General features: G+C 53.7%; 7 protein-coding genes across 7 annotated transcripts; 5 read left to right on the plus strand and 2 right to left on the minus strand.

Moving 5' to 3' along the window:
- Positions 1-49: 49 nt before the first annotated feature.
- Positions 50-1,189, plus strand: argB (ornithine carbamoyltransferase; the record flags this gene model as incomplete). Its single annotated transcript, XM_057199916.1, has 1 exon — positions 50-1,189. The coding sequence occupies one exon, from the start codon at positions 50-52 to the stop codon at positions 1,187-1,189; it is 1,140 nt and encodes a 379-aa protein (XP_057050617.1).
- Positions 1,190-2,118: 929 nt separating this feature from the next.
- N7474_008507 (uncharacterized protein) lies at positions 2,119-3,402 on the plus strand (the record flags this gene model as incomplete). The annotated part of the gene is made up of 1 exon (XM_057199917.1): positions 2,119-3,402. The coding sequence occupies one exon, from the start codon at positions 2,119-2,121 to the stop codon at positions 3,400-3,402; it is 1,284 nt and encodes a 427-aa protein (XP_057050618.1).
- Positions 3,403-3,857: 455 nt separating this feature from the next.
- On the plus strand, positions 3,858-5,386 carry N7474_008508 (DUF3984 domain-containing protein; the record flags this gene model as incomplete). The annotated part of the gene is made up of 2 exons (XM_057199918.1): positions 3,858-3,863; positions 3,920-5,386. 2 exons carry the CDS (start codon positions 3,858-3,860, stop codon positions 5,384-5,386), a joined length of 1,473 nt encoding a protein of 490 aa, XP_057050619.1.
- A 1,117-nt stretch (positions 5,387-6,503) lies between these two features.
- On the minus strand, positions 6,504-7,507 carry N7474_008509 (cut8/STS1 family protein; the record flags this gene model as incomplete). The annotated part of the gene is made up of 2 exons (XM_057199919.1): positions 6,504-7,369; positions 7,432-7,507. The coding sequence occupies 2 exons, from the start codon at positions 7,505-7,507 to the stop codon at positions 6,504-6,506; spliced, it is 942 nt and encodes a 313-aa protein (XP_057050620.1).
- A 445-nt stretch (positions 7,508-7,952) lies between these two features.
- On the minus strand, positions 7,953-11,288 carry N7474_008510 (ATP-dependent RNA helicase MTR4; the record flags this gene model as incomplete). Its single annotated transcript, XM_057199920.1, has 3 exons — positions 7,953-8,133; positions 8,187-8,752; positions 8,805-11,288. The coding sequence occupies 3 exons, from the start codon at positions 11,286-11,288 to the stop codon at positions 7,953-7,955; spliced, it is 3,231 nt and encodes a 1,076-aa protein (XP_057050621.1).
- Positions 11,289-11,606: 318 nt separating this feature from the next.
- N7474_008511 (cytochrome c oxidase VIIc family protein) lies at positions 11,607-11,936 on the plus strand (the record flags this gene model as incomplete). The annotated part of the gene is made up of 3 exons (XM_057199921.1): positions 11,607-11,751; positions 11,821-11,853; positions 11,911-11,936. 3 exons carry the CDS (start codon positions 11,607-11,609, stop codon positions 11,934-11,936), a joined length of 204 nt encoding a protein of 67 aa, XP_057050622.1.
- Positions 11,937-12,369: 433 nt separating this feature from the next.
- On the plus strand, positions 12,370-16,762 carry N7474_008512 (Elongator subunit IKI3; the record flags this gene model as incomplete). Its single annotated transcript, XM_057199922.1, has 9 exons — positions 12,370-13,507; positions 13,559-13,651; positions 13,704-14,263; positions 14,313-14,466; positions 14,516-14,858; positions 14,911-15,182; positions 15,232-15,365; positions 15,418-15,697; positions 15,753-16,762. 9 exons carry the CDS (start codon positions 12,370-12,372, stop codon positions 16,760-16,762), a joined length of 3,984 nt encoding a protein of 1,327 aa, XP_057050623.1.
- Positions 16,763-17,228: the final 466 nt, after the last annotated feature.

Below are 17,228 nucleotides of genomic sequence, written 5' to 3' on the forward strand. Positions count from 1 at the left end.
GCTACACACACTTCTCTCTTAATCAATCGCTTTTCCCTTTCTTCCCACGATGGCCAGTGGTCTCAAGGCCGCCGCCCGTGCGGGCGCTCAAAGTGTAACTCAATTGGCCGGCTCCACCTCTTCTCTGCGAACAATTCAGGCTAATGGTCTCCGCCGATTTGCCCACCAGACACAGACCACACCACCCACCTCACCTTTCGCGCCCCGGCACTTGCTCTCAATCGCGGACTTGACGCCCGCTGAATTCGCCACCTTGGTCCGCAATGCCGCGTCGCACAAGCGCGCCATCAAGTCCGGCGCCATCCCGCAAAGCCTGCTGGGCTCGCTCTCCGGCAAGACCGTGGCCATGATGTTTAACAAACGGAGTACCCGCACGCGCGTGTCCACCGAGGCCGCCACCGTGCAGATGGGCGGTCACCCCATGTTCCTGGGCAAGGAGGACATCCAGCTCGGCGTCAACGAGTCCCTATACGATACCTCCGTGGTGATCTCGTCAATGGTCTCGTGTATCGTTGCACGGGTCTCGCAGCACTCGGATGTGGCGGACTTGGCGAAGCACTCATCGGTGCCTGTCATTAATGCGCTGTGCGACTCCTTCCACCCGCTGCAGATCATTGCCGACTTTTTGACTATCTACGAGGCTTTCCCGCCCAAGTCGCATCACCTGTCGAGCCTGGGGCTCGAGGGTCTGAAGATCGCGTGGGTTGGTGACGCAAACAACGTTCTCTTCGATCTGGCAATTGGCGCTACAAAGATGGGCGTGGACATGACAGTGGCTACGCCCGCTGGATATGAGATCCCGGCCGATATGCTGGAGATCATCCAAAATTCCGGCGAGGGCGTGGCCCGGCCCGGCACACTCACGCAAACCAATGTCCCGGAGGAGGCTGTCAAGGACGCTGACATCCTGGTGACGGATACCTGGGTGTCAATGGGCCAGGAGGCGGAGAAGATCAAGCGCATGCAGGCCTTTGAGGGCTTCCAGATCACGGCGGATCTGGCCAAACGCGGCGGTGCCAAGGAGGGCTGGAAGTTCATGCATTGCCTCCCCCGACATCCGGAGGAAGTCAGTGACGAGGTTTTCTACAGCCCGCGCTCGCTGGTCTTCCCCGAGGCGGAAAACCGGTTGTGGGCGGCCATCTCCGCGCTGGAGGGATTTGTTGTGAATAAGGGCAAAATTGTCGAGTAGAGACTAAAAATCCATGTGAAGTATGATATCTCGGAAATGCATCCAAAATCCCCAATCTAGTATATAGAAGTAGGCCAAAGACGGCGATGATTATTCTTCCCGGCCCAGTGAGAGTCGAAACAGATGCGTCCTCTATACAAACCATAATCCAATACGCCCTCACCGTACTTATAAGTCTTAAATTACCTCCCTTTAAGATTAGTACCTTCTTGTCCTTGGACGAGTGCTTTTATTACACGCTCTAGTTTGCTACTTACTCTTATGTCCCTCCATCAATCTCGAAACTTTTAACATACTCCGGTCCACTTCCGAAAAATCGCCAGCCCTTCTTTCTATAAGATACAACCCACAAATAAGGAGTCGGAGTTGTTGTCACCGAAACATTGATACCCAGGCGATATTGTAGTCGGACTTGTATAGTATTAGGTTTCGGGACACAATTTAAGACTGTAGATGTAGAGGGTCCCGTTTCCGGTAACACAACCCGCACTGGTTGCCCATCCGAAGCCCCACCAGGCATCGGATGCCAGCCAGTGCACAGATGGGTCTTCCGACCTGTGTCGAGGGTTTCTATTCGGCCACTGCGTGGCACAGCAGTGCATTCTGGGGAACCAGTCCAGCATAAGCGTTTGCGCTCGGGAAGTCCGGTGATCAGGGCCACTCAGAAGCCTGGCTCTTCCCCAGCTTCGGGCGTCTATGCACGGCTAAATCGGATCGGCCATCCTCAGGCGGGGAGAGGAACCCGATCATGATCATCTTTCTGGCCTGGTCCTCCGCATTATTTCATTCATATAAACAGCTACTGCTCTGCTGTTCTTCATACTACGTGTCTAGCATCAAGCGTAGCATCTTCCATTCACATTATTATCCCTCCTCTTCATTATCTCATTACATACACACCCGCGCCTTCTATTTAACCTCCTCCCACCATGGGCTTCGAAGATAAACGGATTGCCATTGTCGGCGGCGGGCTGGGCGGGATGTCCTTCCTCAACGCCGCCCTGTACGCCGGCCTGAAGAACGTCCAGCTATATGAGCAGGCGCCGCAATTCGCCGAGGTCGGCGCTGGCGTCAACATCACCTCGAACGCCAATCGCGTGCTGGACGCCTTCGGCATGAAAGAGAGCATGACACGCCGCTCATCCCGCAAACTGCCCTGCTACATGGAGTACCACAACTACAAGACGGGAGAGTATCTGGGCCACATCGACGAGTTTTCCCACCCGCCCGCGCGCCTGCTGCACCGCGCACACTTGTTGGAGTCGCTCAAAGAGCGCGTGCCGGAATCGAGTTTCAACCTGGGAAAGCGCTTGGCTTCTATTGATCGGAATAGCAGCGAGCATTCGGCACCGTACACGCTGCACTTTGAGGATGGCAGCACCGCCGAGACGGATATCGTCATTGGCTGCGACGGAATCAAATCCAATGTCCGTCGCGATATGGGCCTGGGAGACTCGCCCAACTACTCCGGCCAAGTCGTGTACCGCGGCTTTGTCGACTACAAGGATCTACCGGAGGAGACGGCGCAGCTGCTGCGCAAGACGGTCAACTTCCGCGGTCCGAAACGCCACGTACTCATCCTGCCCATTGGCAATCGCGAGACGCAGACCGACCGCGCCGCTATTATCGCGTTCATGTCGGAGCCCATTGAGTCCTGGGACTCGGAGAGCTGGATGTCCCGGTCCGACATCGAGAGTCTGCACGAGCATGTCCGCGACTGGTGCCCGCAGGTGCAGGATATCATCGCTGGTCTGCGTGCGGGCTCGCCCGACGGCCGCATGCTCAAGCAGGCGCTGTATGTGCGCGATCCGCTAGAGAAGTGGTACGAGATGAACGCTGAGCAGAAAGATGCGGGTATTATCTTGCTCGGTGACTCGGCACACTCCACGCTTCCGCACCAAGGCCAGGGCACATGTATGGCTATTGAGTCGGGTATTGCACTGGCAACTATCCTCCGCCATTGGAAGACAGATGATCTCGAGGCGGCTTTCAAGTTCTACCAGGACCTGCGCAAACCCCGAACTGACCGCGTCACACGGACCAGCGAAGAAGCTGGCAAGCTGGCTAGCTCGGACTCCCCAGATCAGCTGACGAGTAATTTCAATCCGGAGACGTTGATGGAGCGCATGAAGTGGATTATGGAGTACAATGTCCTGGAGGACCTGCGGACCAGGGGCGCTCAGTACTTAGATTTCCAGGATTCAAGGCTTTGAGGGGTTCGGGCCCGCTGTCGTACAGTAATATGATTAGCGTTTAGATTGTAGTGTGATATAAGCATGGTTTTCATCTAGATCCGTATATATCCGTTGTTGTTTTGTTTGAATACCTGCGTTCTAGGACGTAAGTGGGAAGACTAGTTCCATACATCCACATATGACGTCGGGAGTGGAAAGAAATATATATTTCCGATATCCGCATGTCTATAAACAATTACCTTAAGCCACCACATAAAATCGCAGAAGACAGAATATCCCTAGAATTAAACTATTACGAGAAACACAGTTCTATATCGACAGAACCGGATTTAGGGCTGGGCATTTTACGGCGTGGCCAGTCCCCGATCACATGCTCACACGTGCAACACCTCCGCATTTGCTTCGTCGTTACATTTTTTCCTTCTCGACACTCAACTTACTCCCTTTCAGACAGTCTGAGACCAGACATCGAGATGGAGGTGAGTACATCATCATGCGAGACCTGTATCATGCCAGCCAATCTGACCTGCCACAGTCCACCCCCTCCTCGAACGGCTTTCGATCCCGCCGCTCCTACCCATCTCTCCACCAAGTCTCCGTCGCCCCTCTCACACCCCGATTCCCCATCGACGACGACCCAGAACCAATCGACTACTTCAGTGCCCGGGATACCACCAACGAAAATGCCCCCACCGAGAGCCTGGTCTCGCCGCGGACCTCCTACCTAACCAGTGCCTCGGTCCCCGGCACGCCGTCTCTCCTCTCCCATTCCCGCAGTGCATCTCGGCCACGACACGCACGAAGCAAAAGCTCGGGCCGTGCCGGACACCTAAGCGATACAAACCTGCATGCCAAAGATATCGCACACGCCCTGCATCACCGCCAGTCCGCCTCACACAGCAATAGCACCAGCCAACGACACAGCTCGGCGGCGTACTCGAAGCGCCAATTCAACTCGACCGGCCATGGCGCTGCGACTGCAACATCCGATGCCGAGTGGATGCTCCGTGCCGGCATCGCGCTGGCCTCATCGACGCGCGAGCAAAAGGGCCAGAGCTGGCTCTCCAAGCGTGAGAGCTCCACCAGCCTCGTCTCGGAGGTGCCTTTCGACGAGTCCCCCCATACTGCGACCCGCCATCACCACCGCAGCAAGTCCGGTGCCTCATCGCGCAAATCTCGATCTGGTGCTTCTACGCCTGGCGGCGCATTGTCCCGTCGCAGCTCGCGCTCCCGTGGCGGAAGCCGTCGCAGCAGTCGCGGGGGGCTTACCATGACTGCCATCCCGCCGCCTTTATCGTCTGTGCCCTCCTCGACAGCGGGCAAGGTCCCCACCGCTGACCCGGCGGAGGGAACTGCGAGTCCCGAAGAGGCGCGCGGCAGTGATCCCGCGCTGGTCGCGGACTTTGTGGACGAGCGGATCCGCGCCGAGATGGCTGCGCTGCAGCACCAACGCCGGGAGCGAGGAATCTCGGATGAAGACTCTGAGTTCCACATGGAAGGGGATGGGGATGGAGAAGGTGACTATGACTCCGACTCGCAGTACGACTATTCATCCTCCTCAACCCCCGACGACGACTTCGACGAAGCCGATCTACAGCGTCTAACCCGCGAGCGCGGGTTCGGGCTAGGCACCTGGCTCGACCGGCTGGTGGAATGGACGCTTTTCAGCACGGACGAGTGGCCCGGCGCCTCGGCGCCTGGCACGGCTCAGGCGCGGATCGGTTCTGCTCCCACCTCTACGACGGTTACATTCGAGGAGCCGGTGGTTATCCCCCGCGTCGAGACGGATGATCATGATCGGCACCACGACAATCTCTCGCTCGCTTCGTCGGCGGAGTATGGGTATGATGACTCCGAAGACGGCGACGACACTAGAGATGTTGATTCCCTCTCTCATACGAATGGCGAAGAGTCGACTGCCCAGGTTGAGAAACCCGGTGCAAAGGGCGGGTGGGAGGATGCTGGGTGGTTGTTCCGCTTGGTCAAGCGAGCCATCTTATAATTTCTTATATTTCTTTCTTCTCTTTCTTTATTATTTTTTTTTGGCGAGATAAGAAAGAAGTAAAAGACAGCGAGTTGCAGCGTCGGTCCGTGTGTCATTTTTAGTTTGGCTGGAGCCCCGTGGGTTTTTGGGCTTGGATACATCACTTGACCCGGTCACGCGAAGATTAATAATGTTTCGAAGATCAATGAGAGATGGAAGTTGCATTTCTTTAGAGATCTTGTTCTAATTACATAGGATTCTAAGTGTCCCATCACAGGGTGAGATTGGCACGCTAGCTGATTCCGTATACTCACCCACGAGGCAAATATGAGAGTACATAAGCCAAGGGACCTAGACCCAGGGCTGAGGGGCTTAGGCAAGGGGGTGGGATAAACAGTACAGACGGTATACGGGTTGTTGCGGATTCTGCGAACTATCTAGCTGACGAGGGACATGTCATGTTCTTCTCCCCAATAGTAATCAAATAGATAGGAACGAACACCAGGAGAAAGCACGAGGGAGAAAGCGAAGCTAGGCGATGTACACAACTCCAGAAGCGCCAAGAATAACAAGGGAAGAAAGTAGTATGCCATCGCAGGGAAAGTATCAAGAGTGGCCCAAAAGAGAGTGTGGAGGGAAGAGAAAATGAGGTGACCGAAAGCGCCTGCCTGCATCAAGAGAGACAAGAAGAACCGAAGAAAAGCAATTCTGCACAAGACAGATATGAAATCAAAGAATCAATTCAATTCGGAATGTTCGAGCAGAACAAAGGGAAGAGGCAAAAACATAAAAGCTAGGCACATCATCCATCTTCCAGAAAGTGCAAAAAAAAGGACAGGTTATTCGCCTTTGCATACTATAAAACGCCAATCTGACTGAGACCAGGGTAGTTTCTCTAAAGTGTCATGCAGCAGGTATCGTGATCGTGATATGCGTCGGGGGGTCGACCGGTTCTGGTCTTTCGTCGAAACAGCAGCAGCCAGGAGGAACCGGCGATAGGGACGTGATGAGCTTGTGTGCGACGGACCGCGGGCACAGGAGTGATTGAGTAATGAGAGAGATGCGATGCGATGCGGGTGGTCATGTGGGGCCGATGATGAGTTGGTCGTTACGTATTGGTTCAGGTCACTTTTTTTCACCAGGGGCCAACCTTGACGGGAGTCCCCAGCCCATAGGTGCCCGAGAAAAGCTGATCTCGTATCGAGCCCATTTCACTACCGCCGCCAGGGCTGTGAGAGGGCGTGTTGTCGGACCCGGCCATCCACCCCAGGCTGGAGCCCAACTCGTTCACTGCCGCCTGGAGCTTACCTCCGGAGTTCTGGTTGTGTTTGGCCAACGTCTGGTCCCAGCTGCCATACTGCAGCTGGATGCCACCGCCCCGTTTGCCTGCTTCTCGGATCACCAGGATCCAAGCCTTGCAAATCTCATCATAGGCGGAGTCCCGCTCGAAGTTGTTCTGGATCGTGCTCCATCGCGGCAGGGCATGGATGATATCCGTCGCTCCGTCGAGATAGCTCAGCGAGGTGGACACCTGCGGCTCGTTCGGGGGGAGAAAGTTGGGCGTGAAGTCGTTCAGGGCGTCGAGGAGGTTGCTAAGCGGCTGACGGACTCGGTTGTAGGCGTAGTCGGACTCGGGGTTGCCACCCAGGGGGAACGACGACTGGAGAGCCGCCTGGTAATTTCGGAGCACCTGCAGGGTCGAGGAGACGCTGGGTCGGGGGGAGGTGTGCACCACCTCGTCGGCTAGCTGGGGGTGGCGCTCGCACATGGTCCGAACCACCGCCCGTAAGGCATCTGTGTCCAGCGTTTCTAGCAGACGAGGTAGAGCCAGCGGTCGTCCTGAAATGTTCGGTCGGGAACGCTTGATGTTCCGCATGGGAGGCAGCTGGCGAGGGGTGAAGGCGGGTGAGTTGGTTGGGGAAGCAGACATGCGTCCGTCGTGGTCGTTGCCATCGTCGTCAGCTTTCCGCTTCCGGGAGGTATAGGAGGATGGTGTAGACACTTGTTCGATTTTGTCAGTATCGGACATTCGAAAGAGAGATGAAGAGGCCATCTAGTCTTACTTATACGGGAGGGAGAATGTCGAGGATGCTCGTAGAAATGGGGAGGCACAGGAGGCGTGGCCACCAGGCTGTTCATGATGACCACAGCCGGATGGCAAGCAAAGTCTCCTCAGACGGAGACCAAGAAAGGGACAGAGAAAAAAATGTGGAGGGAAAAGAGGTAGAAGGAAGGGTGGAAAAAAAGGAGGGAGAGAGAAGGGTGAAGAGGTGAGGTGAAGAAGAAGCGGAAGAAGTGGGGAGGAAGACAAGCGGTGGAGAAAAGAAAGAAATGGTAATTGTTGCGGGCGGCAACGCAACCCTGATGCGCAGTTGGCAATCACCAAAATTATTAGTAAAATATTGGGCTCTCCCTTCCTATCCGGACTACATGGTAGACATTCTGGACTGACACTACAGAACAAGAAAGAAGCTACAGGACCAACATCGTGAAGTCGTCATACCGTCGTACCGGGCTGCTTTCAGGCAGGGCTCCGCCCGGCACCCGCATTCGATACATGCATTTCGTTTGCTACTAGATATATCTACAAGTACAGAGACTGTGCGGCAACAATATCTCGCCGCACCTTGGCCAACGCCAACTCGAAGTTGGCCTCCAGCTCCTCGCTGCCCATCACCTTGGCCGCCTGGGCCATCTGCCGCAGACACTCCTCCAGCCGCCGGAAAACCCGGATCAAGCTGCCCTCGTAGACATCGGTCATTTTGCTGCAGGACAGTACATTAGCCTGGGTTCCAATAGAATTAACAAAAATACATACCAGATCTCTCCAAAGCTCTTGCCGTGCGCCCAGTCGAAAATGACTTCCATCAGTTCCCAGTGGAAGCTCTGCACATACTCGTCTTCGTTGAGGGCCATCTTGGACTCTTGCGAGACCTTGGCAATAATCCGAGCTTGCGACTGAATCTCCTTAAGAGGCTTGGCCAAATCGTCTCGGGTCAGGGCAGGGGCCTCTTTGACCTTCTCCTCGAACACGAACACGCTCATGACCGCCGCCAGCTGCTCGGGGGTGAGGTTGTTGAAGAAACCATTGAACAACAGCTCGCTGAGCATCAGTTCATCGCCAGTGCTGATCTCACACGCAACGCGGGCCTTCAATTGAACGACCTCAGCCTCGTTGATGAATCCAAACCGACGGAGCACACGCTTGCGGTTCTTCAGTTCGTCCAGCTGCAAAATCGATTGAGCCTCCGTGATTTTCTTCTTGTTCTCCTTGATCTGCGTGCCAAGCGCCACCTTCTGGGCATACTGCTCATACAGATCGCGCAGCCGTGGAGAGTTGTGCAGCGGGTTGCTCAGAAGACGAGACTCGAGGACTTCGATTTTCTAGGTGGAAAGATCAGCTTGAATTACTCGAATAAAATTCGTGTTCACATACCCGTAGCAGCTTTTTAAACGAATCATCTTCGATCCGCATATCCTCAAGCGGATCAAGGACGGCGATACCGTCTGGGAACCGCCGGTGCACCTCGTCTATGTGTTTCCTGATACCATTCCGCGTGTCGACCGAAACGAGATCTCTCGGGAGATGCAGCCGGATATGGGAAATACCAGCAATACAAGACATCGTCATCGGCACAACCTCCATACGGGCTTTCTCTCCCTCCTTGGCAGGTCGAATGCCTGCCGGGATGTCGTCAAAGGTCTTGGTGCTCACGGACGGCCCGTCAGCAATTTTTACCAGCACATCAGCGATGTGCGACTGATGCGGGCTAAAGGTTTCGGTGGAGTGCTTCGGAACCTTGCGTTCCTTGACGTTGACCACGGCACCCCAACCAAAGTCGAGCCCTCTGTGTTTGACGTGGATCAAACGACCCGGTTGGAGGAAAGATAGTGCATACTTGGGATGGGAGAGGACAATCTGAACGTCGTCGTTATACTTGTCAAGTTGCTCTCGCAGCTCGTAGTAGTCACGGATGGTGCCTTCGTCGGAGATGGTCATATTGGCCTTCTTCTCCTCCAGCTCACGAAGCTCCTTTTCCAGACCAACAACGCTCCCTGCGTTCTGGAACTGCTTGAAGCACCTTTGAAGCATGAACTCCGGTGAGATGCCCTCCACACGCATCAGGTTGAGAATCATGTTGTAGCCCAGATGAAAGGCCGAGTTGAGCCGATCCTGCTCACCGCGCACAATCTCCTTGGCCACAGCAGGCTCCATCTCCTCGCCAATCATCATGATCACAATACCTCGGTCATCAAGACCTCTTCGGCCTGCGCGTCCTGACATTTGAATGAACTCGGACGGTGTGACCCAGCGCTGGCTCTTTCCATCGAATTTGCGAACGCTGGTGAAGACCACAGTCTTTGCAGGCATGTTCAACCCAATAGAAAAGGTCTCAGTTGCGAACAAGACTTTGATGAGACCTTCCTGGAACAGAATCTCGATGGTTTCCTTCAGGATTGGAAGTAGCCCCGAGTGGTGAACACCGATGCCTTTCTGAAGAAGGGGAAGGAGGTTCTGGATCTGGGGCAATTCCTGGTCTTCTGGGGAGAGCATCTCGATGGCGCTGTGGAAGACCTTGACGACCATCGCTTTCTCCGAGTCATCATTGAATGACAAATTTTTCAAATTGAGGGCTCCCGCCTCGCATTCGCGTTTGCTGAAGCTGAAGACGATGACCGGGTTGAACTTGTTGAGCATAATCATCTTCACGATTTTGAAAATGTCTGATGGACCCTTGTTGCCGCCCGTGTTAGTCTTCTTATCCTTGCCCTTGCCTTTCCGTTTGGCCATAGCATCGGCCGGGTCATCACCCTTCTTGTTCGCAATGGCGCTCATCGCTTTCTGGAAGTTCTCCTCGCGAAACACCCCCTTTTCATCCACGACTAGATGAATACCCTCGCCATCAGCGGGGAAAAAGTAATGTTGCAACGGGGTCGGCCGGTAATTCGTGTATACAACGTGGCAGGGTTGGTCATGTGTTTTCACGATCCACTCGGCGAACTGCATGGCGTTGGGGATGGTGGCAGACAAGAAGACGTAGCGAACCTTGTCGGGCAACAAGATGATCGTTTCTTCCCAGACAACGCCACGGTTCAAGTCGCGCATATAGTGGATCTCATCGAAGACCACCCACGCAACTTCACGCATAATCTCCGAGCCCCGGTACAACATGGACCGAAGAATTTCAGTGGTCATGACCAGACAGGACGCCGTCGGATTGATCGTCACATCACCAGTCATCAGGCCGACATCTCCAAATTCGGCAGCAAACTCTCGGTATTTCTGGTTGCTGAGCGCTTTGATTGGACTGGTGTAGATGACTCTCTGGTTGAGCTTGAGACTCTGTGCGATGGCGTATTCTGCGACCACCGTTTTGCCGGCACTAGTATGGGCCGACACCAGCACACTCTCCTCTCTCTGTATTGAAGAAACCGCGACTTGCTGGAACGGGTCGAGGGGAAATGGCCATGTCTTCGCGGGCTCCGCCGGTGGCTTGTGCTGGGAAATGGGCACGTAGGGATAGTTTGGAGGGATGGCAACTTGATGGCGTACTTGATGCGATAGCACCATTGACCCCTGGTCCGGAATTAGACCCCCAGATCCCGAGATCTGCTGCTCCTGCTCGGTTTCGAACGTATCAGCGACCACGGGCGCGGGTTCCTGGTCGAGGCGTAGTCGTTTTGCCTCGGGCTGCTCGTTCTCTGCAGGCGATTTCGCGGAATCAATCTCTGCCGCCGGCGCATCCGACAGGACAACATCCTCTTTGTCCTCTACCGGTGCGCTTGCATTTTGCTTCACATCGCCGTTGACTTGACGCTTTTTGCTCCGATCCTTATCCTTCTTAGGGCGTTTGGATGTGCCCTCCGCAGGCTTGGCCGCCTGGGGCTTGTCGTCAAAGACGTCGAAGAGCTCGTCCATCTTCAGCGGGCGAATCCACAGAAGCAGTAAGGAAAGAGAGCATGGAACCTTTTTTTTCTGCGGGAAAATCCAGCGGGTATTGATCGGGAAGGCGGTATAGATCGCTGGCGGTCAAGCCGAAGAATCCACGTGACCAAATATCACCTGACCAACCACTCGCATTCCACACGAGTTTGGCCTCGTCCGTCCACTCCCGAATCATCCACGACTCTCCCCTCTGCATCCCAAGGTGGGTGGCCCCACGGTCGCAATTGTGTCAATGGACTCAGCCTAACATTCACCTGCTAGATGTACGCTTCCTCCGCTATCCGGGCCCGCATGGCCACCACCGTCGCTCGCCGTGGCTTCTCGACCACTCGCGCCCAGCTCGGCAGCCCATACCACTACGCGGAGGGCCCTCGCACCAACATTCCCTTCAACCCTCTGACCAAGCACTTTTTCTGGAGATACTGGGCCTTCATGAGTGAGTGAACCCCGTCAATGGCCAGGCGGCATGCAATCACACAGCCAACTAACTCGGGGGATCCTTCAGTTACCGGATTCGGTGCTCCCTTCGCCATTGCCGGTAAGTCTTGCTGCCCTTCGCAGCTCTCGAGTCCTTCTAATATGATCAATTCTTCAGTCTGGCAAACCATGAAGACCAAATAAGCTGTCTTCCATGCTGTATTAGTTTTAGCAGACAATCGGGGATGACTTAGGAGGTAGTCTTTGCTTCTGGGTGAAGTGAAAAGCCGTGGGATATCAATGTACAAACCTACAAGCCTAGAGAATCGTATTGGTTCTTGATTTCTTTTGTCATCTCTTCCATTGTAGCCGTGTAGGAGCTTGTAACAGCTGTGAGGCGGTGATGGGGTGGCCCTTCAAATGGCCATGAAGTCATTGGCCGAGCGGAAAATCAAAATTCTTTTGCATCAACTCCATTTCTGTCGCACAACTCCTTCGGGCAACAGACACTCGCCTTGCTGGGGAATGAAGCAAAGTGTCTCTTTCTGGAAATTCGAGACCAGAAAAAAAGACCTTTGTTTTACAATTTCTTCCCTTGATGGCGGGGTAAAAACAGAATTCCACTGAAAAGATTAAGATGCGCAACTTAAGGAACGTTCGTCTCTTAGAGACGCCAGTCCAGAGCGATCTTCCACTCACAGCCACGGCCTGGGATGTTTCCTCGGATTCGGTTGTGTGCACCTTCGGTCCTGCTGAGGGCAATGCAATCATCGAGCTGCGAAGGAAGCGCCCTGAGCAGTGCTCCGCCGAGCCTCTCACTCCCGACGCATTCGAGTGTATCGCTTCCTGGGATGCACCATGCCCTCTACCAGACTTGGCTTGTGATCGAGTTCTCTCCCTACACTACTTCGCAGACAATCTGACGGCCTGCTTGGTGCTGGAGGGCGGTGATATTATCCTTGTCCGTGAGGAGCCTCTCCCCGGTGAGGATAAAATTGAAATCTTGGGCTCAGTCGACGTGGGAATCACTGCTGCGGCATGGTCGCCCGACGAAGAGCTGCTGGCAATCACCACGCGCGCTCGTACCTTCTTGTACATGACTCGCGAATTCGAGAATGTGGCCGAGATCACTTTCACAGGCGACGACTTGCAAGCCTCGCAGCATGTGTCTGTTGGATGGGGTAAGAGGGAAACTCAGTTCCAGGGAAAGAGAGCAAAAGCCCTCCGCGACCCGACCGTGCCTGAGAAGGTCGACGAAGGGAAATTGAGCAGCTACGACGACGCCCGCACTACGATCAGCTGGCGCGGAGATGGTGCCTATGTTGCTGTGAACAGCATCGAGGCGGGAACCCGCCGAGCAATTCGGGTGTATTCCAGAGAAGGCACCCTGGACAGCGTGAGCGAGCCTGTTGACGGACTGGAAGCTGCTCTGAGCTGGCGGCCGTATGGAAACCTTATCGCCGGTATCCAGCGTCTAGACGACCGGATTGACGTGGTCTTCTTTGAGCGCAATGGACTCCGCCACGGCCAATTCTCTCTTCGGTTGAACGAAGCGGAGCGGCACTCCTGGGCCTCGCGGATTTATCTGGCTTGGAACGTTGACTCCACAGTACTCGCAGTTTGCTTCAAAGACCGCGTGCAGCTCTGGACTATGGGAAATTACCACTACTATTTGAAGCAAGAAATTCCGGTAGTCATCGACCCTGCCTCTCAGAACCCGTTCTCGTTTGAATGGCATCAAGAAAAAGCATTGCGCTTTGTTGTTGGTTCTTCAAGTATGTCGTCTTTCCAAAAACACAAAGAAAAAGCAGAACTGATAATGGTAGGCTCGATCTTGGACTTGGATTATGTCTTCGATATCAATCATGGGTCTACGGTGATTCCAGATGACGTCGGGGCTGTCGCTGTCTTCGATGGACGTGAGTGCTTCTTACATCATTTATCCTCAATTTGCCTCTAACTTGAAATTAGGGATATTGAAGTTGACTCCATTAAGACTGGCGGGTGTTCCACCCCCTATGGCACACAACGAGCTGGCACTCGACTCCAATGTCATTGATGTGGCATTCAGCAAGTCTGGTACCAGAATTGCTGTCCTCATGCAGGACCATTTCTCGGTGTTCCTGTGGCCTTTGAAGAGCCGTCCAGTTGCAGTTCCTATGTTGGAGTCAAGCTATCCTCTGTCCGATGCCTCGCAGAGTCGACCGAGACAAGTCGCTTTCTTGAATGAAAATGAGGTGTATGTGCTCAAAGACAGCAGTCCGAACACCAGTCATATTGAGAGAACAGCTTTGGAAACACGCTCAACCCAGACTGTGTACCAAGCCGCGGATGCCTCGCAGCTATCCTCCATTTTCCCTGGTATTGGACACCAAGCTCTATGGTTCTCTCATGCACCCCAGCCCACACGTCCCGCGAGCTACTCGTGCGTCAATCCATCAGCAACAGACGGGTTTGAGATTTCTTCTTGGTCTGAGAGCCCAAATATTGATACCCATTGGGCCCGCGCAGTTTCAATTTCCGAGGACGAGGTACGATATCACAGTATCTGGAATTAAAATGCGATACTAATTTCTCCAGCAAATCCTGGTGACGATGACAAGGACCGGCGTGTTGTATGCGAATAAGCGTGTACTTGCAAAGAATTGCACGTCCTTCCTTCTAACTCCGGCTCATCTCTTGTTCACAACTTCCCAGCACCTTCTGAAGTTTGTTCATCTGAACCGCGTGGATGGTAAGTCATCTTTTCAAAACCTTTCGAGCTATTCTAATTCATACCATAGACATGGAGGTTCCAGGAGACACGCCAGAGACGGATGAGCGCTGCCGAAGCATTGAAAGAGGTTCAAAGTTGGTGTCCGTGATGCCTTCCATCTTCGCTGTTGTCCTTCAAGCGCCTCGAGGCAACATTGAGTCTATCTTCCCACGCGCGCTGGTTCTGGCGGGAATCCGCACATTTATCGACCAGAAACATTACCGGGCTGCGTTCCTTGCATGCCGTAGCCAGATGGTGGATATGAATATTCTCTACGACTACGCTCCCCAGCAGTTCATGGAGAACGTCCAGCTATTCATAGAGCAAGTCAAAAAGGTTGACTTTATTGATGACTTTCTTTCTCGTTTGAAGTATGTGACATTTCTGAGATTTTATAATATTTCCATACTAACCTCTACTTAGGGAGGAGGATGTTTCACAGACCCTCTACAAAGACACACTCAAAATTTCGAAAAATGAGTCCGCTGCTGCTGGTGCTCAACCAGACGACTCTACAAAGCCTCCTGTGTCTATGCCTACCAGTAAAGGGAGTAAGGTCAACCGCATCTGCGATGCCTTTTTGGCTTTTCTTCAAAATCGCGTGGATACCAATCTACACAACTTGATAACGGCCCACGTTTGCAAGTCACCACCAGATTTGGAGGCTGGTTTGAGGCTTGTTGCTCGTCTCAGAGGTATTCTCTACCTACCTAGAAGGTTGAATTGCGACTGACATGGATTAAGAACACAACACTGAACAAGCGGAGGATGCTATTGAGCACATGGTCTTCTTGACAGATGCCAATCGTCTATACTCGCATGCGCTGGGTCTGTATGACCTGGAGCTCACGCTATTGGTGGCGCAACAGGCTCAGATGGTAAGCACTTCTGTTGTGGTAACTTTCAGGGTATTTGCTAATCATCTTCCAGGATCCTCGAGAGTACTTACCGTTTCTCCGTAAGCTGCAGCAGTTACCAGAGCTGCGACGTCAATTTGAGATTGATAACCATCTTTCTCGATTTGCGAAGGCTTTGAAACATCTACATGCTCTCAATTCCCACGAAGAGATCCAGCCTTATATCATTAAGCACGTTCTGTACAAGGAGGCTCTTGATATCTTCAAGTACGAGCGTGAACATCAACGAGAGATCACATTGATCTACGGCGAATATCTCCAAGATCAGTCCAAGTACAAAGACGCAGCGATCGGTATGATAATTTTGCTAGCCCCCAAAGAATGACTATCAGCTAACCTCGACCACAGCCTACGAATCTCTTGAGCGCTACGATGAAGCCTACAAATGCTACAAGCTGGCGCATATGTGGCGCGAGTCCCTCTACTGTGCCATGATGGTTCCTCTCCCCGAAGATGAATTGACAGCACACATGAACGAATTGGCCACAACTCTCGTCGATGAGAGCCGAGACTACGTCAGCGCAGCCACCATCCATGCCGACCATCTCCACGACATCATCACCGCAGCCCGACTTCTCTGCCGCGGCTCCAAGTTTGCCGATGCCGCCCGTCTGCTCACACTGCACGGCAAAAAGACCCATGTCACAGAGATAGTGGACACGGGGCTTGCCGAAGCAATGGGTGCCATGACCGACCTATTAGCCGACTGCAAGTCTCAACTCAACGCCCAAGTCCCGCGCGTACGCGAGCTCCGCGAACGCCGCGCTGCGGACCCACTTGCTTTCTTCGGTGGCGATCCTACTCTCGGCGACGGCGGCGCAGATATTCCCGACAATGTCTCGCTAGCTCCAACCGAGGCATCAACACTAGCCGGTCGCACCATGTTCACGCGCTACACGGGCAAGACAACCTCGTCGCGCCAGACTTCGAAGACCCGCCGGCGCGAGGAGCGCAAGCGTGCACGCGGAAAGAAGGGAACCGTCTATGAAGAGGAGTATCTTGTTAACAGTATTCGACGTCTCATTGAGCGCATCAATTCTGCCGTGTCGGAGGCAGAGAATCTGGTTGATGCGTTGCTGCGGCGTGGAATGCGTGAGCGTGCTGCTGCCATCGAGAAGGCCCTGGAAGAGGTCTTGATTATGTGCGCTGATTCTCGGGACGAGGTATTTGAGGTCCCAGCGGCTACCGTGCAGAGCGAGGAGCAGGATGACAACAACCCCAACCCCGACGAAACCCTGCCGCTGCAAGGCGGTGCTGCCGTTCTCGCAGAAAGCTTTGCTTCGATCACTGGCACTGGTGAGAAGAGGAAGGAGGCCCCTGTTGTCAAGGAAATGAGAAAGTCTTCCTTGCTTGTTTGATTTGGCAGAGCCAGGGCGGATACTAGTGGGAGGCCATGGGATATCATTTCTCCAGTCTAGGCATGCGAATCCTGGATACATACAGGGCGGATACTATTAGTTTAGCTATGTCGCATGTGGAATACCAATGATCAGTTCCCGAGTCAATCCAAGACAGCGTCCTCACAAATGCTTCATGATTATGAAGGTTAATTACAATTTCGGTACAATTTCGACCGAGACCACTAAGGAGTACGTACTTTTCCTACCAGATCTGGCAGAAGCTATCGGATGCCCCCGAAATACAACGATCCTACAATAGCCATGATGTCGATCACCCCCGCAAGACCCCGCAACAATCGTTCGAAGCATCGAGGTCCAAGCACAGGGTCCAAAGGATCCAAGTACTAGTGCCGGGTATGTCGGAGGTCTCGATTTAGAGGGGCACAGATTCTACGAAAGAGAAGATGTTCAGGCGTAGCTCGAT

The sequence above is a fragment of the Penicillium riverlandense genome (assembly GCF_028828495.1).
Source record: "Penicillium riverlandense strain IBT 135883 chromosome Unknown utg000007l_segment0_segment0, whole genome shotgun sequence".
Taxonomy (NCBI): Eukaryota; Fungi; Ascomycota; class Eurotiomycetes; order Eurotiales; family Aspergillaceae; genus Penicillium; species Penicillium riverlandense.